The sequence below is a fragment of the Vespula vulgaris genome, chromosome 1 (assembly GCF_905475345.1).
Source record: "Vespula vulgaris chromosome 1, iyVesVulg1.1, whole genome shotgun sequence".
Lineage (NCBI taxonomy): Eukaryota > Metazoa > Arthropoda > Insecta > Hymenoptera > Vespidae > Vespula > Vespula vulgaris.
In genome coordinates, this window is record NC_066586.1 from 16,869,386 (window position 1) to 16,895,307 (window position 25,922).

The window sequence follows — 25,922 nt, forward strand, 5'->3', positions numbered from 1 at the left end:
CCTCCACCTCCTCCTCCTCCTTCTCCTCCTTTTTCTCCTTCTCCTTCTTGTCCTCTTCTTCTGTCACCCTTTTTCACACTATCCTCTTCCAATTTCTTTCTCGTTTCGGTCTCTCTTCAATACCGTGCCTTAGTTCCTATTTTCTTTTACCCTTCGACACTAGCACATACGATCGCTCATAAACGCGATAACTGTGACGCGAGGAGAACACGGAAACGACGAGGCAGCCGGATATGGAGTCTGACTAGGATGTAGTCACCTGATCGCGACGCGTAAAGGGGCCCCGTAGAAAAGCTCGACGGTCTCCTCCTCCTCCTCGAGGGCATTCCAGCGCAGGCAGGGTGGACCGCGACAACGGAAGCGACGACGGAAGCAGCGCCATCCGGCGATCAAGACGCGAACCGTTCGACCGACATGGCCGCCGCTTTCGGCCAACCCTCGCGTCAATAACGAGAGGGGGCACCTACCACATCCACCACCACCACCACTGCCACCACTACTACTGCTACCACCTCTTTCTCTTCCTCCTTTTGCTCCTTCGACACGCGTCCGACCAAGCAGCACTTTCTATACTTTTCTATCACCCATCGTGCCGCGATCGCGCGCCTTCGAGGAACCTTCATCCTCTTGCGACGCGATCGCGACTCGAACCTTTCGATAATTCCTTCTTCTTTCCTCTCTGTCTATCTATCTATCTATCTATCTATATATTTATCTATCTATCTATTTATCTATCTATTCGTCTCTCTCTCTCTCTCTCTCTCTCTCTCTATCCTTCTTCACTTTACTCCCTGCCGCCCTCTCTAGTCCGTCGCTTTTCTTCCCTTTTTTTCTACGCTTTTCGATGAAGCGCCCACCGAGATAGAACGAGCGGCTGCGCGATTCGAACTGAGCGCATCCCCGCATGAGGAGCGCGAAGCGATGCCGAAGATGCTCGATTTGCGCCGGAAATAAACGAGCTTTAGCTTCTGCAAGCGCGACACCATCTCTCGGCACGATAGTAAGTTCCAACGAGCTTCGTGTACGCCTCGTACGTGCTAGGAGTAGTCTCGAGGATGTGGTCCGACAGAAGACCGAACGTTCGCTAATACTGCAGAGTGGAAATTGTTTGGAAACTTTCATTTTTGTTTTCTTTTTTTCTTTTTTTTTTTCTTACGTCTTATTCCTCTTCTTTATTTAATGCATCATTGTACAGTATGTATTCTATCGTTATATTGATTGAACCAAAGATGTTGTAGAAAATTGATGGATTTCAATAAAGTTAATTATGTCTACTAGTAATTATTATTGTAACGTTGAAAATTCCAATCCACGTCAATGTTTTCCTCTTCCTCGTCCGTTGCGATCTCAGGAACCTCTTCGATCTTTTTGCTCTAAAACGTAATTATCGTTTTTAATCGTCTGGTAAAATAAATCTAGCACGATCGTAGATTTCTTTGTACCGGTTGTATCATCAAGCATCTTAAACGATATAATTCTTCTTCTAATTCTAAAAATCGTCTATTGTCTTCTAGATTTTTTTTGTAATTAAGTAACCAAAAGCCTAGGTAGCCCACCGGATCGTAAGGCTTTTTTGCTACGATTTCTTTGAATGCCATTCTCAAAGGTATCTTCATATATTTTCTCAACCATTTTCCATCATAGGATAGGTTTAAGTCTTCCGTTAGCGAGCTAGGGCAACTTGGTAGGTCTTTTTTTTCTTCTTCTTCTTCTTCTTCTTCTTCCGTTCTCTTCATTTCTTCGTCAGTACTTGCTTCGTCGTAAAGATCCCATCTCCTATCTTCATCCGATATTACATCACTTCGGTCTTTTATACTCTTGCGAATTTTCGTCTGAAAAGATTACACGGGCATTACATGCGCCAAGTTTTATGTCATTTCTTCTAGCTATTTGTAGTCGTACGATCTACGGTTCTCTTTTATAACATATACTTTTTTACTTTCTCTCCGACTTTTTTTTTCTGACGGAAGAGGTCTTGTTGCTTTTCGAGGAACTAACGTAAAAAAAAAAAATAAATCAACCTAAGATAAACTTGTAGGATATCGATCCTTATATATTTTCGACGTTCGAACTCACTTAACATATCTCGAAAGGATTCCGAAATTATCGATTGATCCTTAGGTACTAACATTAACGATGACATCAATAATTCCATTAGAGTTTCTTTGCTAGAAATGATATATAAATGTTAAAGAAGGATACGTCGAGTCGCATGATTCTTTTTTCTAAAGACTCTTAAAGTAAAATTTGTATTATCTGTTAGACCTTATATCACCACTAACGCGTGCACGCCTATCACCAAATTTTTCAACAACAACCGACATGGGATCACGAACACGTAACTCCGGAAGCGGAACCTTCTCTTTCTCCATTTTCTTCTTGCGTGTCGCCATATTATATTAAAATATATTAAAGTTTTTTCTTGTGTCACTACCTTCTTCGTCATTAACTAACAAACATATTAAACGTTAGACCTTTATGTTGATTACACGTCAACGCGTTACAGCAATGGAGGAAAAATAATTGAAAGACGAAGATCGTTGCAACTAAAATATTTACTTATTGTAAATATAAACGGTGGCATAAATATTCCAAAGTAGTATTCCAATTTATTGAAAGAAGAAATTTTATGCTATCGGATGATAACGAAAATAAATATTCATTAGAATTGTAAAACCACATTAAACAATATGCTATTTCCATCGTTCTAATCAGAGTAATAAAGTCATAACGACCATAGCAGCAGCTTGACATCTTGAACGTAACGTTCGATATCACGCATCGGCGATTAAACCCGCCATATTTTCGCGATAAATTTCCACAATAATCGTCAACCATCTCTATACGTAAGAGATTACGCGTAGCTAATGTTGTCGAAAACTTTGATTTACAAAAAAAGGGGGAGCGAGAGAGAAAGAGAGAGAGAGAGAGAGAGAGAGAGAGAGAGAGAGGGAGAGAGAGAGAGAATAAAAAGAACAAAAAGGAAACAATGATAAAGTTTAAATTACCTGACGACGTCGTGGAAAATATGTTCAGATAACGTGTTTTATAGATCGCGCAATCTGAGATGCAAACATGCGAGACGTTCATGAATAATCAAATCGTGTCTTGACGACAGTAAATATGTCATCATCTTATCGAAAAGTAAATGCATCACGTCTTGTCTCCTGTTGTCTTCCTCGTGTGGAGGAGGATCCGTGTTCTAGGGTATAGGGAGACAGTCTAAAAGTCATTGACGGTACACGCAACACGTGTTTTTACAACCCTGTGCGCCCAACGAGAGGTCCGACGACCAAAGTATGTCCGACTCGAAGGATCCTGAGAAACAAGAACGACGAATAACAGTATGGCCACAGTGGTTAGCGGCATACGCTGGTAAATATTTTTTATTCGAAAATATCCATTGATCAATGACTATTTCTCATCATCGACAGTTAGCTTGGCTCCGCTCGTGAGTGGCCTCGCAAACGGTTGGTCATCGCCATATTTGGCCCAATTGACATCAACGACAGCCGACATACCTATTACAGTGACGGATTACGAAGCATCCTGGATAGCGTCTCTGTTAAATCTAGGAAGATTTTTCGGAGCTCTGATCGGTTCGATAATTCAAGGTAAAAAGACATGTGTTACTTTGAAATTGGAAAAAGGATTTGTTGAGACAACTCTGTTGAAGAAAACTTGAAGTTTCTTCGATAGTCAAAAATTTTTGTAGAAACTTATTCGTCGAGGAAGCAGAGGCAGTCTGTAAAGTATAATCGTAATCGTTTTAATCAGTTGACTCAACCGATCCTCTATTCCAGCGTACAAACAGACAGTGACCGATCGGCGAACACAACAGTATGAACACGACCCTGTGAGAGCAATAAGCGACCTAAGAACAAGCCAGCCACGACTCAGCAATTATCGAAATGTACGATGTAAGTGGCGGTATGTAAAACGAAGAGATCTAAAGTCGAGTTTGCTCTTTGGTTGGAGCGTAAAGCGAAAGAAAAGGAAAAAGAAAAAAAAAAGAATGAAAAGAAAAAAACATCGATCGAACATCAGAATCGATTATCCTGATGATACGACAGGAAGAGTGTTCTGAGTTGTGGTGATCTTGTTCTCAGGATGACATATCTGTAATGCGTATGTCACGACACGATCTTCAGAGTATGTTGGACGAAAGAAACAGCTTGTCATCGGTGGTCTACCATTGGCCTTGAGCTGGGTATTCAGTATATGTGCAACGTCAGTTACGTGGCTCTACATATCGAGATTCTGTTCTGGAATTGGATCGGGCATGGTCTGGCTATCCCTCGCTTTGTACTTAGGAGAGATCGCTGATCCGAAAATACGTGGGGCTTTGGTAATGTCTCGTATTATCATATTTAATTCTTAGAAAACGTTCGATTCATTTTCATACATCGTAATATTATTCGATCGAACTATATACAAAGGATATCGTTCTGTTATTGATTTTTACGTTCTTTGAGTTAACATGAAAATTCATATACATGTATCGGTATACCTAAATATCGACCGATACCTACTATACGTAATTTCTTGAGAAAGTAAGATACCCTAAAGCTACTCAACTTAGTCTTTCGACAAAAGAGAAGATCTTAACCGAGGTCGCGCCTTTAGATATCCATGAACATAAATGCAGCGTCCGTGGGTATGTTCTTGGGCAACGTGATGGGTCCTTATCTGTCCATGGAGATGTTCGGTTACGTGAGCCTCGTACCGAATATCCTCTTCATGGCTCTCGTATCCCTGATACCCGAATCACCGTACCATTACATCCTCCTCGGAGATATCGACAAAGCAGAGGCATCTTTGAAGTGGTTCCGACGAGAAGCTGACGTGAAGGCTGAGATGCGAGAGCTTCAGGATTTCGTCGATGGTGCTGAAAGTAGTATTATAATGAAGCTCAAAGCATTCATACGTCCAGGTGTGTATATATATATATATCTTAATATAAATACGAAGAATTTTTATATCCATAAAAAAATATATGTACACACATATCAACTCAAGGATAGGGTTACAAACGAATAATTCTTATAACCGTTTGATCGTAGATAACTTGAAAAACGCCATGATCATGTTTGGTCTGAATGTGATAGTGCACGCAAGTGGATACACCATCATTAACGCATACGCCGAGATAATCGTAATTAAATCTGGCATAAATCTTACGCCTAGCGTGGTCGTCATGATCTTGGGATTCGCTACTATTGTAGCTGGAGCTAGTGCGATTATTGTTGTAGACAGATTTGGCAGAAGGTCTCTGTTAATGATATCAAGTCTCGGTGTAACCATTTCTCTCGGATTACTGGGTCTACATTTCCACCTCTTGTCGACTGGCATCGAATCGCAAATCCTCGAGTGGCTACCACTCACTTCCATGCTGTGTTACAATATTTTCTTAGCTTGCGGCTTCGTGCCTGTGCCAGGTGCACTTTTAGGAGAAATGTTCCCAGCAGATTTGAAAACATTAGCTTCTCTTCTATTAGGATGTGGAAATGCTTTGTTATCCTTCATTGCAACGAAAACTTTTCAACCGTTTCTTGACTTAACCGGAGAGAAAGTCGTTTTCTGGACGTTCGCTCTTATTGTCGTGACCTGTATCCCTTATGTTTACTACTTTATACCAGAAACAAAAGGAAAGAGCCTTCTTGAAATTCAAAAGTCCGTCAAAAAATAAAACATCAAAGCGTTCCCTTTCAACATAATTGACCTCAAATTCTACGAAAAGATTCATTAAAAAAAAATATATATATATACACATATGTACATTACAGAAGTAGACAATACACGTTTCCATAATTATTAATGATTAATTTAAGAATTTAGTGTTAAGAATTACAATATTATAATTTATAATATAATGTGATATTTTACCTAGAAACTAAAGACTGTCGCAACACTGATCGTAGATAATAATTATAACGATAATATTAATTGTAAGAAATAAATATAACGATAATGATATTTAATATTATGACCGAACATAATTGTATTATTTATCGTTTCTAATTATTCCAAATCTTTCTCGTTCCGTAGTTTCTCAACGGAAAAATATAAATCTCAATCCGAACGTCATTATCAATTTTAGTAACATCTGATTTTCTCTGGTTATCTTCATCAACATCAAAATGAAAAGAACGTAAATTTCATTTACGTCTTTTGAAGTCTTTCTACGATAGCTCCCGTCGACAATGAGAGTCGACATTAGTCATACCACAAACGAACGATCGCTTATCACGAAAACTCTTTTGCCTGAGAAATGTTATCATCTAGAATTTTTATATTATACTCAGGTAACGTTATATGAAAATTTTTTTTTTCTTTCTTCTTTCTTCTTCCTCTTTTTTTTTTTTTTTTTTTTCTTGAAACCAATTCCATACCTTTGTTGTGAGACGTCTCGGATTACTTTTAACATGATTCCATATCCTCCAGTTTCTCTTACTTTTAGTCACGATATGTTGTCACGATCATATGACGAAGTATAGCACAAAGACGGTATAATTCAAGCACGAGATAAAAAGAAAGGAAGATAGAAATAGAGAGAAAGAGAGAGAGAGAGAGAGAGAGAGAGAGAGAGAGAGAGAGAGAGAGAGAGAGAGAGAGAGAATACATTATTCCCTTTATATTCTTTCTGGAGTCTTTCGTTAAATATTAATGAAGTACAAGTCGAATGGCTGATAACAGTATCGGTACTCTATATCTTATGTTTCTTCACATCAGCTCGTTTAACGAGAAAGATAGAGATAGAGAGAGAGAGAGAACGAAGGGAATAAACAAGTGGTCGAACAGAGTGGAATCATTAATATTGCAAAGTAACACCGATTGATAGGGGAAAGCACAAAAGCCAGCGGTTCGTTTGTGTATGTTCGCTACCTCTGAGATATCCTGTCATTTTCTTCTCAACTCTTTTAGAGATTCACGGTACTGATTACACGCTAGTTTCTCTGTCATCAGTAAGACCACCATCGTTCGTGTGTTTCGATAAAGACTGACATAAATTGAAAAAGCAAAAGGAAAAAAGAAAAAAATATAATATACATATATATATATATTATTTTTTAATATATATATATATTAAAATCAATATATATGTATATATGTATATATATATTAAAATATCTATAAATAAAAATTTAAAAGATCGTAATGAAAAGGCAAACGCTCGAACATAATACGATCGATTATTATATATTTCCCAATAAAATTTTATGCAATATCGTTGGAATATGGCCGATCGAGGGGAAAAAAAATATCATGATGAAAAAGTCCTTCGCTTATTTTCGCGTGTTCTTTGCTTTGACAGCTGTCAGCAGTGTTCTCGTGCCAGAGATTTTAGCGATAATAATGAATTGGGGAGATATCGAAGTATTGACAGGTAAGTTCGACTTCCACTTTTTGAACGAGTTAACTTAAAACGATTTGAAAGTAAATCAATTAATATGCACACATACACATACACTTACACACACACATTGGAATAATAATTTCCTACTTTACTAGGGGTAGGTTGCGTATCTACGACCGTCGGTCAGCTTCTCTTCAAAATGATTTACTTATTACTTAGAAGAAAAATATCGTTAAAGTTATACGAAGATATAAGGAAATGTTGGTACATGTCCAATGATACGAACGATAGAAAATGCTACGAGTATCTAGCTGGCAAAGCTAGAACATTAACATTGTGCTTCTTTTTTTGTGGTTTATGCAACGTTATCACATTCACGATCACCGCTGTGATAATCACGATTAAAGAGGGTCGCTCGAAAGGCAACCAAACCGAAATGAATTATCATATGCCGTTCGAAGTCTGGTAATAAGAATAATTTTGATTGATTTATAACAAAAAAAAAACAACAAAACAAAAAAAGAAATTGTCATCGTTATTATTATTAATATTGTTGACTATATTTGTTAATATATAGATATATGATGTAATATTTTCAAATCAGGTATGGACCAAACGCTTTACAGTCTCCCAGCTTTGAGATCGCCTTTCTATGTCAGATTCTGGCATCAGTTATCTGTTGTGCCGGAATTACCGGTTTGGACGCCACTATGATGACCTTGATACTACATATATGTGGTCAATTCAAATTAATTCAAGCATGGTTCCGCAGTATTGGAAGGAATGTCGGTCAAGCTTTGATAAAGGACAATGCGATTTCCGTGAAGCTAAAATGTCAGATAGAGAAAAGCATTGAGCATCACCGACGAATGATAATGTAAAGAGAAATATGAATGTTTGTATATACACATACATACATATATATATATATATATATATATATATATATATACACTTACATATATACATATGTAGTGTAACGAATATATTTACGCTTTATTACGTTCGAAAAGTATGAAAAAAAAAAAAAAAAAAAGAACGTTTTCGATTACGTTTATTATCTTTCTGTTCGCAGTGTAGTCAAAGAAGCAAACGATTTAATAAGTCCCATAATATTTATACAACTTTTGACGAGCGGATTAGAAATTTGTTTGAGTGGTTATGCCGTGATCTACGGTGCATCTGGAATAGATTTAATAAAATTCATTTCTTATTTATCCTCGATGATGGTACAATTGTTAATTTGGTGTTGGCCCGCAGAATTACTCATTCAAGAGAGCATCAAAATAGCAGATTCGATTTATTTCGATATACCTTGGTACAACTTACCAACGAGCTATCGGAAGGACCTCTGTCTGGTGATTATAAGAGCACAAGAATATTGTTCCATAAAAGCGGCAATATTCAAAGTTCTATCCCTTCAAACTCTTACTAAGGTATTTACTTACATTTTTTATTTTATTCTATTTTTTCTTTTCTCTCTCTTTTTTTTTTGTTTCCTCTTCGATGTCTTTTTCTTTTTGTTTCTTTTTCCTCTTTTAAATAAATACAAAATATTCCGTCAGAAATATTTATGCACGTTCTTCTAGGTCTTCAATACGGCAGCTTCTTACTTCACACTTTTGAAAGAAATGTAATTGAAATAAATACATTCATTTAATCTTTAGAAATAAAAGAAAATTGTTTGTTATAGTTATGTAATTATTATTGTCCCTTGGTATCGATTTTGAAGACATTTGAAATATGAATATTCTCTCTTATGTTATTCGAAGTGGATCGTGACAGGAAAAAAGTCTCGTCGTACGTAACCTAACAAAAGTTTGCTGTATCTTTCGGTCCGGTATACTATATCGTTATATATACATGTCGTCGATTAATGAAATTTTACGACGTGTGATTAGTTACAGAACATTGAATAATATCTTGCATCGTATGTATAGTTTTATTTCGATATTATGATATGTCAATGTAAAAAAAAAAGGAAAAAAAAAAAGAGAAAAAAAATGTTTTGCAAGGTATCGAACTTACAATCAAAATGGAAAATTTGATCGAGATCTCTTTTAAAATTTACCGCTACAATAGAATCTACTTAATCGTAGATATTTGTAAAATTATCTTGATGTATTCTCGATTTTTTTTGACTTAATAGTGGTACCACTGACGTTTGACGTTTATCTCTCTTTTATCCAACTTCAAATATATTTTTGTATCGAACTAGAAAATCTGATCTTAAATTCGTGTAAACGATTAGTTGATATTCTTAACTGAATTATTTTCTAATAGAGTATACGAAACGAAGAATTATCGATAATAGAACATTTTGTTCTATATATAACGATTCTTCGATGAAACGAACGAAAAGGATTAATTCTGTTGATAATAAAATTAATCATAATGAAAATGATGTTTGTGAAACAGCTATGGTTACAAAAACAGAACAGGTAGTTTTCTGTTAATTTCAATTAATACGATTGATATTATTTTCGATTACTCATTTATAATTTCTCATAATAATTCTTAGAATCTGGTCGAAGTACTTCAGCAAAAGGATAAGCAGATTAAAAAATCTAGAATAAATTTGAAAGTATTACGAAATGGAAATGATAAATCTTTAGACACTATTAAATTAGAGGATTTTGAGGGTAACCAAATGTAAACATTAAATATTTAAGCTTTTCTTTTATATTCGTAAAAAATCTTTATAGGAAAAAAAGAAATCATAGAAATACCTCATAAGGATAAAAATGTTACGAGGAAAAAAATAAGAGCGGTAGTGGATCTGAAAATGATGAAAGAAGAATTAAAACAATTAGAGGATCCACCTGTTACACCTTGGGAAAAAGAAATATGTTCGTCTAGGCTTCCATTCGAATTTTATAATACACCTTGTGAACAACTTGCTCAACATCTTTTAGGTAATTAATGTAATTTATAAAAGCACATTTTTAGAATATATATTATTTTTGTATAATAATAGGGAAGGTACTTGTACGTCGCTTAGAAAATGGAACGATATTAAAAGGTAGAATTGTAGAAACTGAAGGTTATTTAGGTGCCGTCGATAAAGCTTCTCATTCTTATCAAAATAAAGTGACACCTCGCAACATACCAATGTATATGTCACCCGGCACAATTTATATATATATGACTTATGGCATGTACTATTGTTTCAACATATCGAGTCAAGGTGAGTTAGTAATTATTAATATAAATTATTATTGTGAAAAACTATATTAAATAAATATTTAGAATCCGATGCTTATGTATTAATCAAAGCTGTGGAACCTTTACTTGGTCTTGACTATATGGAATTGCTCAGAAATATGTTTGTTAAAGAAAACAAAAAGGAAAAAGAAATTCAAAAAAATCCTAAACGATTTAAAACGGCTGATCTTTGCAATAGCTCGTATAAAATTTGTACCGCATTTGTTATTGATGAAGATGAATTTGATCAAAAGTATATTTATAATTGTAATAATTTGTGGATCGAACGTGATTCGTGTACAAAATCTACTACTATTGTAACAGTACCACCCGTACATGTTGAAAGTTTGCCAGACAAACAGCCAATTAAATTATCTCGTTATTATATATTAGGAAATCCTAGTGTTAGCGAATATAATAGAGATCACGAAACTAATACGTATACCATATAATTACTGATGATATTTTCGATATTCCACCAAAAAAAAAAACATGTTGGTAAGATTTTAGGTGATGGCAGTGCAGTGCTGATAAGAGCTCTTGATCCTTTAGAAGGCATTGAGTACATGACTAATCAGCGGATCTTAAAAAAAAAATCAAATATATCCAAAGGAATTATTAAAGACTTCAAAGTACATGAATTGTGTAATGGACCTTCAAAACTTTGTATGTCTTTCCAGTTGCATAAAAGTCATAATAAATATTCGCTGTGTACATGGAAAGGTCTTTGGATAGAAGATGATTCATTTCAAGAAGAAATCAAAATTGTTAGGTGTGCAAGAATTGGTATTGATAGTTGTGGTCCTGAATGGTCCAGCAAACCCTTACGTTATTATATTTATGGAAATAAATCTGTTAGTAAACGTGATAAAAAAGCAGAAGCATATATAACAGATACTTAGAAAACTAATTAATAATATATGAAAAATACGAAATTAATATTACTTAAAGATTATCCTCGCTTGCATGTTTTTGATGTTAAAAATTGTAGTATCTGCATTAAGTACAGAAGAAGACTTTTTATATATTTATACAATTTATTCCTGGGCAAAAAAAAATTTATGCAGAATACAAATAAATTGCAAATCGGGTTTAAAAACATGTACTATTTCATTACTTTTCTCTTATAAATATATCTTTTTTATAAATAAAATGCTTTAAAAATATTTACCTATTTCAATGTACAAATTACGAAGATAATAATATTTAAATAAGGCGCATATCACCTTTATATATTTTACTAGACATATTATTACCTCTATTGCATTTATGCCCATTCTCTCATTACTCTTTCATAATCTTCTTCTTCTATAAATGGCTTATCAATTGATCTGAAATATAACATTTTTAGCAATTCACTGCATTCTAACTAAAAAAATAAACAAACAATAGTAAATATCCTATAATTGACAAACTTACTCTATCATAAGTTCTCCACAGTATAAACATTCTGAAGCTACCAATTCGTCTATATCAGCTTTAATTTGATCTTTAATCGATAGAGATACCAATCCAATTGATGTTGTATCTTCGGATCTATTTGAAATAGCAGTAAGTTGACGTTGAAGATCAGCAAGTTTTGTTCGTTGATCCATTGATAACATAGGTGTTAATGCAGCAACAAGACAATCGCTGTGAAATCTATGTCCACAAGGAAATACATAGAAAGGCCTTAATAAAAGTTGAATATCACAAGAATTGCATGTATCTCTTGCATCTACAAAAGTGCACCTATAAAATTAGTCGCAACTGTAATATTTTGTACGTTCTCTTATATATTATATTGATACGTAAAACGAAACGTACCTGGTTCTAAAAGCTTGTATATCCTTTCTAATAACTTCAGCTGCTTTTGTTGCCTCTTCCATTTCTTCTTTCAGATCTTGAATATGCCGATTATAATCCTATTTGCACAATAATAGAAAACAAAAAAGAAAAATGTACGTGTTTACCAATTACAATTCTATTCATTAAAGTTTTTACCTGTAGGGATTTACAAATGGCATCTTTAAAATGATCTATTGTAACAAAATCTGAAAAGAATGGTAAAATATCTTCTATCCTAACTAAATCACATTGTTGTAAAAATTCCATTACTTGTTGTATATCATTCTTCTCACGCACTACGTGTTCAGCTGAAAAAAAAACAACAATAAAAGAATAAAAAAAAAAAAACATTGATTTAAAATACAATGCAATAACAAATTAAAAACAATTTATATATTACCTATTTTTAACCATAATTTTTTACGTAAAGTATCATCACGTTCAGAGGGCATAGCCGCAATTTGTTTTGCGAGATCAACTTTAATTGTTAATGCCAAATCTACTGCTGTTGTCCACAAACCAAGCAAGGCTGATAATTGTACACATGCTTCTGTTAAACCAACCTCCTGACACAATCTTAAGGCATAATGTACATCATAATGTACCATACTTATATATTGGCCTTGGAAAAAAATATAATTGTATTGAGAAAACAAAGTATGAAAGATAAATAAAATTTATACGTGATGTAAAATATACCTTGTGAGCTGATATAATGCATAACTTCTTCTTTTTTATAACGAGCATATAGTGAAAGTAAAAAATTATGAATCGCTTGTTCCTGGCAACTTTGTTTGTATATGCAAAATTCTAAATATCTGATAATTTCTTTAGCCTAGATACAATGTAAGAAAAAAATATTGATATTGATATAATATAAAAGCTTCTTCATGCTATAGAATATAATTTAAATATTTTTAAAGCATCTTACGTGTTTTTCATCACTGTTACAAGATACTAAAGCTGGAAGCAATTTTGATGGCTTCAATAAAGACCCTTGCGAAATTAGAGCAGTCACAGTAGGACGTGGCAATTCTTGAAGCAAAATGCCAGAGAATTGATAAAATAAATCTTTGTTCGTTTGACTTTTTAATACTTCAAGGGCTTCTAAATAATTATTTTTATATAAATGTTGTCTTATTACTTCTTCGTGATTACTATGCATTATCGTTAAACGCATAAGATTTTCTTTATCCCCATGACTTGACATTAACTCATAAATTGTTTTACGATTTCTTTTTATACAATCCTGTAATAGGAATAACAGATTAAGTATCTTTTATAGAAAATCAATATACATAATTATTTATTTATATATGTATAAAAAAAGAAAAAAACGTACTTCAACTTTTTGCATAGCTAAAAAACTATCAAATTGTTTTTGCAATGCTATATACTGTGGATTATGAGTATATGAGCTATCATTGCTTCTTACTTCTCCCATTTGACTCATAAATAATTCTATTACCCATACAACAATCATAGTTATTTGAGTCTTATCTTGAGGTTTTAAACCACCGAGTTTCTAAAATATTATGAAAAATAAATTATTAATAAATTTGTATATCTGTTTACTATACAATATAATATAACAATAATTAAAACAAACAAACAAAAAGAAATAAGATGAAATTTATTATTACCTTTTTCAAAAATATTTTCAAAGCTTCTATCTGCCATTCCTGAAGAAATTTCAATGAAATTTCTTCAAAAGATGAATGAGTATCTGCATATGTTAAAGCACTTTCCTCGTATCTAAAAACAAGATGATAACATTACTATACGTATATTAATAAATGAATAGTTCAAAAAAAGTTTAAATCAACTTACTGTTCATTTTTAAATAGCATTTCAGCTTGTTTGACAAGTACTTGATCAATGTATGCAGGATTATCTTTGCAATATTGTTTAGCAAGCTCGAATTCTCCTTTGTCTAAATAAACCTATGAAAAATATGATCGCTATATAGATACGATCGAAAGATATGTATGTATATATGATGTTTAATTATTATTTATTAATAAAGAAAGACTTATACCTGCCAAACATTTCTGTCTTCCTTCGTCACTTTGTATTTGAAGACTGCTCTTTCACTGTAAGCCCAGATACTGCGGTTTATCGGATCTTTCACAATATTGAGTAACTTTTCAACTGTCTACATTGAAAAATATATTATTAAAATAAAAAATAATATTAAATAATACTTAATAAATTAATCATATATATATATATATATATACATCGTTATATATATCTTCAAAAATAAGGTCTTGATTTAATAGTGATATGCCTTTCACACGATCCGGATAAAGTAATAAAGCATGAAATTCCGTTAACACGAAGGAAAGTGGTGCAGTATTAGTATGAGATTTGCTGTTTCCCATTAGACTGGCTTCTGGACATATTATCATCTGTTGCTTTATCAATGCATTTTTTGGATCAGATAAATTTGGGTCTATCTAGTATAGAAAAAAACAAAATAATATGTTTTATTATTTTTTATATTATATAATTTATCAATTTGTAACGTTAAGTACTTACATGTGCATACAATATACCTGTCTCAGTCAACCAACCAAATGATTTTGGTAATACACCAAGTGATGGATAATAAAATTGTAATTTCGAGTAAGTTAAAGAACTTATTACTTCCACAAAACTTTCTATACAATCAAAGAGTGATTATTAACAAATAATTTTAAATAGATACGCATAAAAAAATGTCAATATCTACTTACCTTGTACATTTAAATATTTATTAAATACTTGTTGTAATAAGGGCTTTTCATCAGGATTTTGTACTGATCCAATGTATTGATAAATACGCATAATAGTAGTTACAATAATCATGTATTTATCAGAGTTAGGTATCTTATGGAATTCTAAACCAGTAATTGGAGGTTTACTATTCTTTCCTATATCAAATACCTGAAGAAATAAAAGTTTAATATTAAAATGACATGTTATTTTTTCTATCAATATCAAATATAATTATTATAGCTTTGATGAATGAACACATCATGTACATGCTTAAATAAGGCATTTCCAACTTACCAATCCTTCTACCTCCTTAGCACCATAAAGAGGTAAATAGTTAGGAAGCTTTGGAAATAATGAATTATGGAATAAAAAAGCTAATGCACTATAATGTTATGTTAATCTAATGTAATGCTAATGATAGTAAAAAAAAGTTAATAAAATTTTTCCAAGTTACCTGCCGCCAATACTGCTCCAAGCTTGTGTTAAATATTTTATCTCCATCGCTAATTTCTGTTTCAAAAATTAAACCTTTTGAAGTACCCACAAGAATAGGTCCTGTTACGGTTTCCGAAATATTTGAAAAGTTCCATCCTACCGCGGTAATTTCATGACCTTTAAACTTCCCAGCCTAAAAATAAATTGTTGAAAACGTTATGTTTTATATTAAATTATCAATATATAGCGATGTAATTTATTTTGATCCGATCATACTTGTTTTAATTTGGTTGTTTTCCTATGTAAATATAATAATTCCGGTGGAGGATTATCTCCATTTTTTGGAGTCAATGTTATTAACAAATGATAACCTAAAGGATCCAAAAATAGATTTGACATCTTCATGCCTACTGCATATTTTGAAATGTCAATTTCTGTAATAGAAAACAATTTTTTAGAAGTTTTGAAAATAAAGTTATATAATTATATATACATATATATATTCTTATAAATATAATATAATACCCTCTACTTTATCAGGTTGTTTCATATCGATACGAAGAAGAACATTATTAGCCATAGCTATTATAATTAAATTACTACTGACTACTAGATGAATAATTTTATCAGAAGGCGAAAAAATGATTTTCTGTTTTGTGAATATTGGACCGTCATCTTGTAACTTCATTTGGATAAAGCCAGCTGTGCTCTGTAAATATTATTCATAGATATGAGAATACATTAAGCTTAAATAATTAAATAAATGCAACTTACAATATCTGTTCGAATAGGTGGAGGAACTACTTGTTTAGATCTTTGAGATGCTTGCTCATACTGATCAAACATCGAAGTCATTTTGCTAAATAATAAGTAGCACTAAATAATAAAATTAATATATTGTGTTATGTAGGTTTATCACTCATTCATTGATCACACAGTTATACTATTATGAACTAATTGTCTCTCATAACAATTATGAGCTATATAAATTTATATTAAAGCACAATTATAATTTTTCTTTGACTTTATTTATTATTGTAATATATAAAATTGCACTATCCATTATGATGTATAAAATTGTATTATTTGAATGATTGAGAAGAATATATAAACGATGAAGTTAAAAATTGGTAATATTAACACGTACTATGCTCATCATACGGTTGGTAACAATGATTAAAGGGCCCTCCTCTTCTTATCTATAGATACTTTTCTATCTTAGTTATCTGATCTTCAAACGTAAACGCGTGTGAAAAATAGTCTACGGTTTAGTCTTGCAACGTGTTTGCTGAATTTCATCTTTTCTGTAAAAACTATAAAATAAAATATATAAAAATGTCGGATATAAATATGACGGAAAGTGAAGATGACCCGGTGGTTAAGGAGGTAAATTCAATAGTTTCTCTTTATAAATAATAATTAAATGCCCTATCAAACGTTTATTATATTGAGGTTACACGTTTATAACAACATAATTGAAGGTTTCTTTTAATAATAAAAAAAAAAAAAAAAAAAAAAAAAAAAAAAATATTTTCAAACGCAAATTTCTTATATTACAGTGAAGTATAAAAAAAATAATGTCGTGAATTAAAAAACGATTAACCTAAAAATATCGTATTCTTCTTTTTATATTTACTTCATATTTATTCAAGAGTTCACAATTTAATTATATATTGAATATTTTAGATTCCAGTATTTTTATCCAAAACTCTTGAGAATAAATTATTTATTTTCCAATATCCTATTCGACCTGCTCGAGATGGATACGACAATGCAACATTTTTGAAAACTTCAATAAAACCGGAAAATCAAGAGGTCAGAATTGAAGTAGCTGTTGATACATATAGCCTTAACTATGATAAAATGAAAGGAAGACAAATTGCCATTAATGCAGATGGTAATTCTAAAACTGAACAAGAAGATGATGAAAAAGTATTTGATAGGTATGTATAAAATTTATGATATTATGAAAAAGAAATAGGAACATAATATAACTTGGCTTATATATATGGAATTGGATAGATTTATAAAGATATTTGAATAGTTTTACTTTTTGATCTTGAATAAGTAATTACTTTTAGCGATCTAATGGATAAAACAGTCTTGCATTCTTCTCGTGCATTACCAGAATGTACGAATTATGCAGCTGCAGTTTATCAAGACGGTGAATTACATATCACTCCACTGAAAGGTATCATACAATTAAGGCCACAATTTAATTATCTTGATAAAAGCGATAAACGTGCTAGAGAGGAAGCTAAAACTATAGGTGAAGGTACAAATATTTTATTTTTCTTATTCATTCAATATATATATATGAATTATTTAATAGAATATTTATATTGCATATATTATTAATACAGATGTTGAGGAAGAAGATGAAGGCCCTAAACAAGTGAATGTGACTTTTGATAGACAAACGCCAGATTTCCTTAAAAAAATGCAAGAACAATCTTTTCAACATTTTTCCAAAAAAAGTTCAGAAGAAAAGTGGATACATACGAACTATGCTCCAGTCAATAGTACACAAGCTGAAGTTAATATAATTATTGATTATTTCTTCAAACTTAAGTAACACTAAACATTTACAATTTCTAAATTTTTTCTTTTTTTACAGCTGACACGTTTGGAAATGTTTTGTTCATCTACTGAAGAAAGTATAAATGCATTAAATTTAACAAATAAACAGTATTTAGAATTATTAGCACCACCTATTAGTCAAGAACAGTATTCAAAGAGTGAAACTCTAAGTCATACCACATCCCTTAATTATATTAGGACATTACCACTTCTTGATCAAGTCAGGATTCTTATGAAGGATGGTACGTAAAAAACAAAAGAACATAATTCTGTATAATCCAATGAATTTTTAATAATTATCTCAATGAATTACTATTTCCAGCAAAGGTGATATCATTTACTCAGCTACGATTAATTTTATCATCAGAGCACGATACTGCAGCCGTATTGAAATATTTGCAGCAAGTAGCAGTTTTAGTGCAAGGGAACTGGGTTGTAAATAGTGAACTTATTTATATTAAAGATAGCGTATCGTCTCAAAATGGTATACCAGCAGAACTCATGTGCAGAGCTAGAGATTATATCGTAAGTATCACAGAAATTAATTATTCCAAGAGAATGTATACACAAAATATTTCTTAAACCTATATAATATCTAAATAATATAAATATATATATATATATATATATTCTAGTTATTATCATTTACTGAACAACAATTCCTTGATCGGAGAGCCATATCTACCGTTATCAAACTTCCTTCGGAGGAAATAAAAGAGATATTTACAAATTTAGCAATACATATACCAAAAAAAGGATGGCAATTAATCGTACCACCAAATAAAGATTTTGCCGAAAAGTATAAATTTTATTTCAAAAGTATATTTTTCAAAATTTCAATAGAATTATATCATATTATTATTCGTACATAGGTATCCGGAAATAGCGCAAAGACAAGAGATGTTCTGGGAGGCCAAACGAAAATATTTACGCGAGACGTTAGAACCACAAAATCAAGTACCACAACGTCAAAGGAGAAGATCGAATAGAGAATCTATTGGTTCTGAGAACGAAGAAAGAAATGTAGGTCGAGGAAAAAAATTGAGGGATTCATCGATTTCGGACGATAGTGCATCAGAAACGGTTAAACATAAGAAAACGAGTCGATCTAGAAAAGTTTCTGAAACAACATGACCAAAAGCATCGAACGATTAGGACATATATAAATCTATAATAGCGTTTATAGGCATTGTTATTATATCCAAAATAATGAATTATCTCATCTGTACAATTATAGTGAAGTGTTTGTTTAATACACTGCCGTAAAATAACCGTCTTCGTGGTGTAGTGATTGTTAACATCGTTGCTTCTCACTAGGAGACTCACCATCTGGGTTCAATTCACGGCACTGTCCCTTGAGATTTTTTTCAGGAGACAGTGAGTTTGTAATCGAGGCTGATCCAGCCTCGTGAAGATAATTAATTGGGAAACTATTTGATACAAGAGGTAGTGATCCGATCACGAAAACCGAATAACATGCTGAACACGCTTTTCTCCAGAACTGCAGGCCCTTGGGACCGGCTAGCAATTATTTCGTAGGCCTAAGTCCCAGTGCAAACTGTCGTGCCAGGAAAAAGAAAAACCTGTCGTACGGTAAATACATTAAGAAAAATATTAAAATGACATAGTAAAACAAATGGTGTGAAGTAACATTTTTATCGTCACGTATATACAATATAATAATAACAATTTGATTACATTCGAAGAAATGATTTATCGTTCGTAAACATAGCGTTTTTATTCTATTAAAAATATTTTTTAAGAACGAATGATTTATTTATTAATCGTTGATTATATGTGTTTATAATTTGTTAAACATTTATATTAAGTTTTACTTTATATTGTAAACATTTTCCTTGAATGTAATTGTAATTAAGCATATATATATGAGATTAATAACTAATAATAAGAAATATTATCATTCGATATTTTTCTATATAATGCAATTCTTTTTGTATGGCTATATAACATGTTTAGTAAAAACCTTATGGATAAGAAAATTAAGAATTAATTAATGTACATATAATTCTAAATCTATACGAATTTAATTATTACTTAAGAGATACAGAAAAAAAATATATATATATGTGTGTATTCTTTTTTATTTTTTAACGTTGTTTACTTCTGACTGATTTTTCATTATATTACATAATTAATTTTTACATATAAAAAATCTAACAACAATAAAAAATAATGGGATATGTATAAAAAGAACTTATCACAAGTTTAAGGATGCTATTCTTAAAATACATATACACACATATGTATCTATTACCGTGTATATAATTAACGATGTACATACACATATATATATGTGATTATATTATAATTTATCTGCATTATGGTCTCTTTTTATATTTACAAAATATGTTTTATTTATTATGGAAAATACATAAATATATAAAACAGAAAAAGGGAAGAAAATGTGAAAATATTACTTTACTTCAAATCCACATGGACAGGTTTCTCTTTGCTATCCACGAAACTCGTATTTATATTTTTATAATCGCTTGAAATTTTTTATGTTTATATTATGTATATTCCAATAACCGTTCGTTATAGCCATAAGAAAAGAAAAAAGAAAACAACATTGTATACACGTACGTTCACCGCAAACTCCGGAGAGAGAATTTTCCCCTTTACGATTAGCAAGGCATTTCCTGTAGAGTTACGTTTGCCATTACCAGCAACGTAAATGGATAGGCAGTAAGCGAGATATCTCATTATATACCAGGTGTGGTACTGTTCAGGTGTAAAGCGATCTGTAATATACTATAAAGTTTAAACAAATTTAATTTACAAAAGAAAAATCATTGGTATCTTATATTACAATAATATCTGTTTTAATTTGTTAAAATCGTATGTATATACTTATTTCTGTTTCTGCAAATTTTTATGTAAAATATAACAATTTTTTTTTTTTATACAAACGTACTGTATCAACAATTAATCTTGTAGATTGTATTTACATAATCATATATATATATACACTCATAGATATAATTATATATATTATACATGCCATGTATATAAAAAGACATGTACTCGTAAGTAAAACAAGGAAATTGATATATACGCATTTATATTTACATTTATAATAACATTATCGATATTATCGAAGTTACAGAAGAGAAATTATTTAATCGTACTATGCAACAACGATTATATAATACTGACATGTTTTGCATATACTAATGAGTTCGTAGTAACCAGAAAATATGACTTTTTCCGCGTAACAAGTTCGTCAGAATAAGAAATCATTGAACTTATAGCATCGTGTTCGTAAATTAAAACGTGTAAATCAAATCGTAACGGTTCTGTTAAAAGTTAAATTCATTATTTATATATTTATTACATAGTTCGTAGTTAGAACGTTATATTAAAATATTGCGTAGAGAAGATTGCGAAAAAACGGTGATGAGATTAACGAATGACAAATGACAAGGTTTCAAGATAATTGTTACGTTTGAAAAATGGCGGTATTATGAAGTTACCTTTTGGTATGTCACGTGATCGCGAAAGAACAGTAACTAACTGCAATAGTCGTTGAAGGTCTCACAAATAAGATCAGTAGAGGTCTCTAATGAATTATTATTTTCTCTTTGTAACAATGAAACCATGTAAATTACCATCTGCAAACGAACAACGATATAACTTCAACAAATTTAGATTTAAAAATGATTGTTACGTTCGAAAAATGGCGATATAAAATTAACCATTAATACGTCAAGTGATAAAAAAAAAAAAGATTGAAAATCGTCGTTGATGATCTCACGGATAAGATCACAATGAGGTTTCTAAAAGTATTATTATTTTCTCTTTAAGCAACAATCAAATATGTAGGTGTTAATCTATGAACGAAAAAAAAAAAAAATAGAAAAAGAAAAGAAAAGAAAAAAATAAAGAGATAAGAAAGAAAGTTAAGAAAACTCGACTTGGATTTAGGAATTTAAATGATTGCAATTTAGCGCGGGAAAAAAAATGCCGGGAAAATTTCGAATCGGTTCGAGTCTAAGTACAATCTATTATCGTCGTCCTTGGACAATGTCCTTTCTTTCTCGGCCGAAGGATCACCTTCTATTTTCTTTCTCTGTCTTCTATTATCTTTTTCTCTCTTTCCGTCTTTTCCTCTTCACGCTTGATTTGCGTAGCGCAGGGGCGTAACCTTCTGGGCGTAAGAACTTTCTCTTATGAGTTTGAACGTCGGTGAAAGTGTTTCTTACGCGTTCGCGCGCGTTTACATAGGACGTATAAACAGGGCAACCGAATGTTTGTTTCTTTCTATATGGACCACACCTCCTATTAGTGAATTATAACGAGTGGACGAGGAAGTTCGAGGAAATATTTTAAAGGAGTCCCTGACCTCAGACGAATATGGTAAAATAATGAACGAATATTAATATAAATTTTATTCACGCCAAAATGGATCTCGAGAATAGGAAAAGATCGTTGTTTTCTTTTTTTGTTCATTTCTATTTTCTTTCTCACAAAAATAACAAAATATTTATTAGGATTTAAAAATTTCAAGAAAGATTTCACTTTGTCTTTTTAATGTCTTAAGATCGTATCCCGTGAAAATGAAAAATTCATAAGAATTTCATAAAAAAAATTGTTTTATTTGTATCGCGTCTTGATCGATATCTATCTTAAAGAAAGTCATTCGAAGTAAAAATCGACATAAAAATATCGCGAGTGCAACGCCCTTCGGGCGTCTCTTACTAATTAAAAGTAATTACAAACGTGATACGCGCGAAATAATAATCCTTCCGATAATTTCAAGGATGGGTAAATGTACTTTCCTTAATGATTCTGAAAACTTTCATTAATGAATTGTATCAGTGGTATCATCTTCGCGATTGGCAACGACTTTTAGATATTAATACGATCTCTGCAAGAAGGACGACCTGTTACTCTCAAACACGATGTAGTATATAAAAAAGAAATAAATGAGCACACATGAGAGATTAGATTAACGTTATGGAGATTAGATTTATTTTTCAAACTGAATAAGCTTTCTTTCTTTTTTTATTTTACAGGCTCGCATGTGTATATATGTATGTATGTATGATGCGTTTAAATCTAAACGTACGAATTATTCGTTTAGCGCTCGTTAACGATTGTTTATATCCGTTATCAATACGATATGAAGCCTAATTACTAAGTACAACTTCGTAATTGAGATTCTTTTTCTTTTGTATTTCATTTTCCTTATTTTCTTTTTCCTTTTTCTTCACTCTCAATTAAGCGTTATTAACAATTTAACGAATCAATTAAGAAGAATTCTTCTCGAACTATTTTAACGTCACCTTTCAGATAATAAAAAAAAATATATATATATAAATAAGAATAAATAAATAAAAAAGAAGGTAAAGAAAGAAAGAAAAAAGAAAATCGTGTCAGTGAGCCCAGCGTGGAGACCATTTAGAAAACTAAATCGTAAGAGTTTATCGACGTGTAAAATCACGATTCGCTGATCCGTAAATTGAACGAACGAACGAAGAAACGAACGAAAAGGAAAATTACAGATCCGACGCGATACTTTCGATCTCTATTTTTTTTTTCTCTCGATCTTCACCCAGATCGAAGAGTAGACCGTTCATCCTCCTCTTCCACCACCCCCGCTACCCCCTCTTTAACGCATACACCCCCTTCTCCACTCCCTCTTCTCATTCTCCACTTTTCACTCGTCGACGAATCGAACGCACCGTTTAGCATGTAATTTATTGAAATCGTATGGAATCGGATCGTGTACTTACTTTCTTTTGATTCAAACTACGAGGGTCATTGTTTTCACTGTTCTTTTAAAAAGTCAACGAATCATTTACATATCTCTTTTTCTCCGAATACAATGAGATTGATTTTGTTCGTAAACCAATCGATGAAAGAAGGTCGATAAGAAGCTGCGATGATATATATACGACGAATAAAAATATATGTCAATGGGCCATCTAAAGATCAGATTTTTCTTTCGGTATAATTTAATTTCAAATGAAATATTTCGTAATATTAAAATATGTATATGAATTAATAACAATCAAATCAAAGAAAATATTATTTTTATCAGTCTTTATGATTACGATTAGTTTATGGTTTAATGTTTAGATTGTTAATGATTTATTAAATGTTACATAATAACAAAATAATGATCTATGAAATATAATATTATCGTATAGACTTATAACGTTGTAATTAAAAAAAAAAAAGAATTGATATTATATACGTAAAAATTTATAATGCAGGTTTTACTTTAATATTTTTATATTAATGATTAACTTATGGTTTAATGTTTAAACTGAGTAATGGTTAATTAAATCTTTCGTAATACTAAAATATTAATGTATAGATTTATAACACTGTAATTAAAGAAAATATTATTTTTTTCTCAACTTATAAGTCTTCATATTTATGATTAGCTTATGGTTTAATATTTAAATTGTGCAATGGTTAATTACATCTTTCACAATATTAAAATTCTAATATATAAATTTATAACACTGTAATCAGAGAATATATAATTTTTTTATCAACTTTTAAATCCTTATATGTATGATTAGCCTATGCTTTAATATTTAAATTGTGTAATGGTTAATTAAATCTTTCATAATACTAACATTTGACTATTTAAATTTATAACATTATAATCAGAGAAAAATATTATCTTTTTATCATCTTATGGATCTACGTTTAGTTGTACATAAAAGAAAAAAAAAAAAAAAAAAGAAAAATATCGATCCTCTAATTATATTTCTATTGAATTTCAATGTACTAAGATATACTATATGATCGGTATAATATGGATCATGTCGACAAGTAACATTCTCGAAACTCCCCGAGCTCATTGCCCAGAGGTAGAATTTCATTTTTGACGTCCCTTACCGATGTCGAAACACGTTCGAGACAGATTATATCGTATATATGTACTACTTACTTTGTAGCTCACACAGAGAAAGAAAAAAGTTCGATATATCAGTAGCTCGAATTTCATTCGTTTCTTATTAGACAATACGAAATATATAGAATATATTTAAATTAAACGTCAAAGATAAACGAAGAGTTACGGTATGATATCTATGTATCGTTGATACAACGTATGAGATTAAAATCACGCGCTTACGTACTTACACATTTACATATCTACGTATGCATACATATTACATACGTGAATAAAATTTTAAACGAAGAACGAAAATACTTAAAAGTTGTTTTATACGATGGCCTACTTGAAAGGAAATTTTCGTCTGGCACCTGCTAGAAAGCTGAAACGTACCTTTTTTTTCTTTCTTTCTTTTTTTTTTTTTTTTTTTTTTAAGGAGTATTCTACTCGGAAGTGTCTCCTTTACGATGTCTCAAGAACGTTGATCGAAATAAGAACGAAAGTCTCTTGAGAATCTCTTATTGACATATTGACGTGTGTGTGTCTGTGTTTGTGTGTATGTACCTTATGTATCGATGACATAAGACTGACGATCGATCAACCGTAACTCGATCGATCGAACATCTCGAACTTCTTTCTTCGATATTTAAAAATCAGATTCTGCAATTTTTTTTCTACTTTATTTTCATCTCGAAAATTGTTGTCGATTAGATAGATCTGTGTACTGTACTAATTTTTAATCGAGTTTGTTTGATCATTGATCACTAATCTTTAATTAAACAAAACTTTTTAATTCGCTTTTTTTCTTTTTAAACGTACGATTAAAAAACTGTGTCACGTTAGAAGAAGAAGATGGAAAGATATATGTAAATGTAATTGTGTGTA

The 25,922-nt window shown here is 31.4% G+C and overlaps 6 protein-coding genes across 9 annotated transcripts; 4 read left to right on the plus strand and 2 right to left on the minus strand.

Annotated features, from left to right (window-relative positions):
• Window positions 1–68: 68 nt before the first annotated feature.
• On the minus strand, window positions 69–2,485 carry LOC127063368 (uncharacterized). The gene is made up of 3 exons (XM_050993094.1): window positions 2,435–2,485; window positions 1,443–1,832; window positions 69–1,373 (listed from the first exon to the last, which is right to left on the minus strand). Exons 1-3 carry the CDS (start codon window positions 2,444–2,446, stop codon window positions 1,275–1,277), a joined length of 501 nt encoding a protein of 166 aa, XP_050849051.1. The 5' UTR covers window positions 2,447–2,485; the 3' UTR covers window positions 69–1,274.
• A 637-nt stretch (window positions 2,486–3,122) lies between these two features.
• On the plus strand, window positions 3,123–6,002 carry LOC127063321 (facilitated trehalose transporter Tret1-like). The gene is made up of 5 exons (XM_050992932.1): window positions 3,123–3,375; window positions 3,435–3,614; window positions 4,152–4,348; window positions 4,627–4,933; window positions 5,064–6,002. The coding sequence occupies exons 1-5, from the start codon at window positions 3,300–3,302 to the stop codon at window positions 5,687–5,689; spliced, it is 1,386 nt and encodes a 461-aa protein (XP_050848889.1). The 5' UTR covers window positions 3,123–3,299; the 3' UTR covers window positions 5,690–6,002.
• A 1,156-nt stretch (window positions 6,003–7,158) lies between these two features.
• On the plus strand, window positions 7,159–8,994 carry LOC127068162 (odorant receptor 82a-like). Its single transcript, XM_051003935.1, has 5 exons — window positions 7,159–7,387; window positions 7,513–7,822; window positions 7,962–8,234; window positions 8,433–8,793; window positions 8,947–8,994. Exons 1-5 carry the CDS (start codon window positions 7,159–7,161, stop codon window positions 8,992–8,994), a joined length of 1,221 nt encoding a protein of 406 aa, XP_050859892.1.
• A 502-nt stretch (window positions 8,995–9,496) lies between these two features.
• LOC127063342 (DNA-3-methyladenine glycosylase-like) lies at window positions 9,497–11,463 on the plus strand. Of its 2 annotated transcripts, none has more exons than XM_050993003.1 (5): window positions 9,497–9,798; window positions 9,879–9,999; window positions 10,063–10,272; window positions 10,335–10,544; window positions 10,607–11,048. In XM_050993003.1, the coding sequence occupies exons 1-5, from the start codon at window positions 9,703–9,705 to the stop codon at window positions 11,011–11,013; spliced, it is 1,044 nt and encodes a 347-aa protein (XP_050848960.1). In that variant the 5' UTR covers window positions 9,497–9,702; the 3' UTR covers window positions 11,014–11,048. The 2 variants fall into 2 exon arrangements, with proteins under 2 accessions (XP_050848960.1, XP_050848968.1); XM_050993011.1 differs by lacking the exon at window positions 10,607–11,048 and adding an exon at window positions 11,072–11,463 and having other exon boundaries at window positions 9,506–9,798.
• Window positions 11,464–11,647: 184 nt separating this feature from the next.
• Window positions 11,648–16,738, minus strand: LOC127063241 (vacuolar protein sorting-associated protein 18 homolog). Of its 2 annotated transcripts, XM_050992710.1 has the most exons (19): window positions 16,358–16,738; window positions 16,109–16,292; window positions 15,860–16,017; window positions 15,603–15,776; window positions 15,443–15,490; window positions 15,127–15,316; window positions 14,930–15,051; window positions 14,629–14,847; window positions 14,427–14,543; window positions 14,219–14,331; window positions 14,032–14,143; window positions 13,731–13,913; window positions 13,320–13,637; window positions 13,088–13,223; window positions 12,789–13,010; window positions 12,545–12,696; window positions 12,368–12,465; window positions 11,981–12,292; window positions 11,648–11,892 (listed from the first exon to the last, which is right to left on the minus strand). In XM_050992710.1, exons 1-19 carry the CDS (start codon window positions 16,436–16,438, stop codon window positions 11,829–11,831), a joined length of 3,003 nt encoding a protein of 1,000 aa, XP_050848667.1. In that variant the 5' UTR covers window positions 16,439–16,738; the 3' UTR covers window positions 11,648–11,828. The 2 variants fall into 2 exon arrangements, with proteins under 2 accessions (XP_050848667.1, XP_050848677.1); XM_050992720.1 differs by lacking the exon at window positions 15,443–15,490.
• Window positions 16,739–16,794: 56 nt separating this feature from the next.
• Window positions 16,795–20,958, plus strand: LOC127063315 (DNA-directed RNA polymerase III subunit RPC5). Of its 2 annotated transcripts, none has more exons than XM_050992918.1 (8): window positions 16,795–16,969; window positions 17,270–17,526; window positions 17,665–17,852; window positions 17,947–18,119; window positions 18,201–18,405; window positions 18,486–18,688; window positions 18,799–18,962; window positions 19,036–20,958. In XM_050992918.1, exons 1-8 carry the CDS (start codon window positions 16,919–16,921, stop codon window positions 19,295–19,297), a joined length of 1,503 nt encoding a protein of 500 aa, XP_050848875.1. In that variant the 5' UTR covers window positions 16,795–16,918; the 3' UTR covers window positions 19,298–20,958. The 2 variants fall into 2 exon arrangements, with proteins under 2 accessions (XP_050848875.1, XP_050848862.1); XM_050992905.1 differs by having other exon boundaries at window positions 16,799–16,969; window positions 17,665–17,858.
• The last annotated feature ends 4,964 nt before the right edge of the window (window positions 20,959–25,922 follow it).

Coding starts and splice junctions, on each gene's coding strand:
- LOC127063368 (XM_050993094.1), bottom strand. Junction 1,374..1,442: donor GATGCTTGATGATACAACCG/GTACAAAGAAAT, acceptor ATTACGTTTTAG/AGCAAAAAGATCGAAGAGGT.
- LOC127063321 (XM_050992932.1), top strand. CDS start 3,300: ATGTCCGACTCGAAGGATCCTGAGAAACAAGAACGACGAATAACAGTA. Junction 3,615..4,151: donor GATCGGTTCGATAATTCAAG/GTAAAAAGACAT, acceptor CACGATCTTCAG/AGTATGTTGGACGAAAGAAA. Junction 4,349..4,626: donor CGAAAATACGTGGGGCTTTG/GTAATGTCTCGT, acceptor TCGCGCCTTTAG/ATATCCATGAACATAAATGC.
- LOC127068162 (XM_051003935.1), top strand. CDS start 7,159: ATGAAAAGGCAAACGCTCGAACATAATACGATCGATTATTATATATTT. Junction 8,235..8,432: donor CATCACCGACGAATGATAAT/GTAAAGAGAAAT, acceptor TTCTGTTCGCAG/TGTAGTCAAAGAAGCAAACG. Junction 8,794..8,946: donor CCCTTCAAACTCTTACTAAG/GTATTTACTTAC, acceptor ACGTTCTTCTAG/GTCTTCAATACGGCAGCTTC.
- LOC127063342 (XM_050993003.1), top strand. CDS start 9,703: ATGAAACGAACGAAAAGGATTAATTCTGTTGATAATAAAATTAATCAT. Junction 9,799..9,878: donor TGGTTACAAAAACAGAACAG/GTAGTTTTCTGT, acceptor AATAATTCTTAG/AATCTGGTCGAAGTACTTCA. Junction 10,000..10,062: donor TAAATTAGAGGATTTTGAGG/GTAACCAAATGT, acceptor AAATCTTTATAG/GAAAAAAAGAAATCATAGAA.
- LOC127063241 (XM_050992710.1), bottom strand. CDS start 16,438: ATGACTTCGATGTTTGATCAGTATGAGCAAGCATCTCAAAGATCTAAA. Junction 12,697..12,788: donor AAAATTATGGTTAAAAATAG/GTAATATATAAA, acceptor TTTTTTTTTCAG/CTGAACACGTAGTGCGTGAG. Junction 12,466..12,544: donor CCATTTGTAAATCCCTACAG/GTAAAAACTTTA, acceptor TTGTGCAAATAG/GATTATAATCGGCATATTCA.
- LOC127063315 (XM_050992905.1), top strand. CDS start 16,919: ATGTCGGATATAAATATGACGGAAAGTGAAGATGACCCGGTGGTTAAG. Junction 17,527..17,664: donor GATGAAAAAGTATTTGATAG/GTATGTATAAAA, acceptor AATTACTTTTAG/CGATCTAATGGATAAAACAG. Junction 18,963..19,035: donor AATAAAGATTTTGCCGAAAA/GTATAAATTTTA, acceptor ATTCGTACATAG/GTATCCGGAAATAGCGCAAA.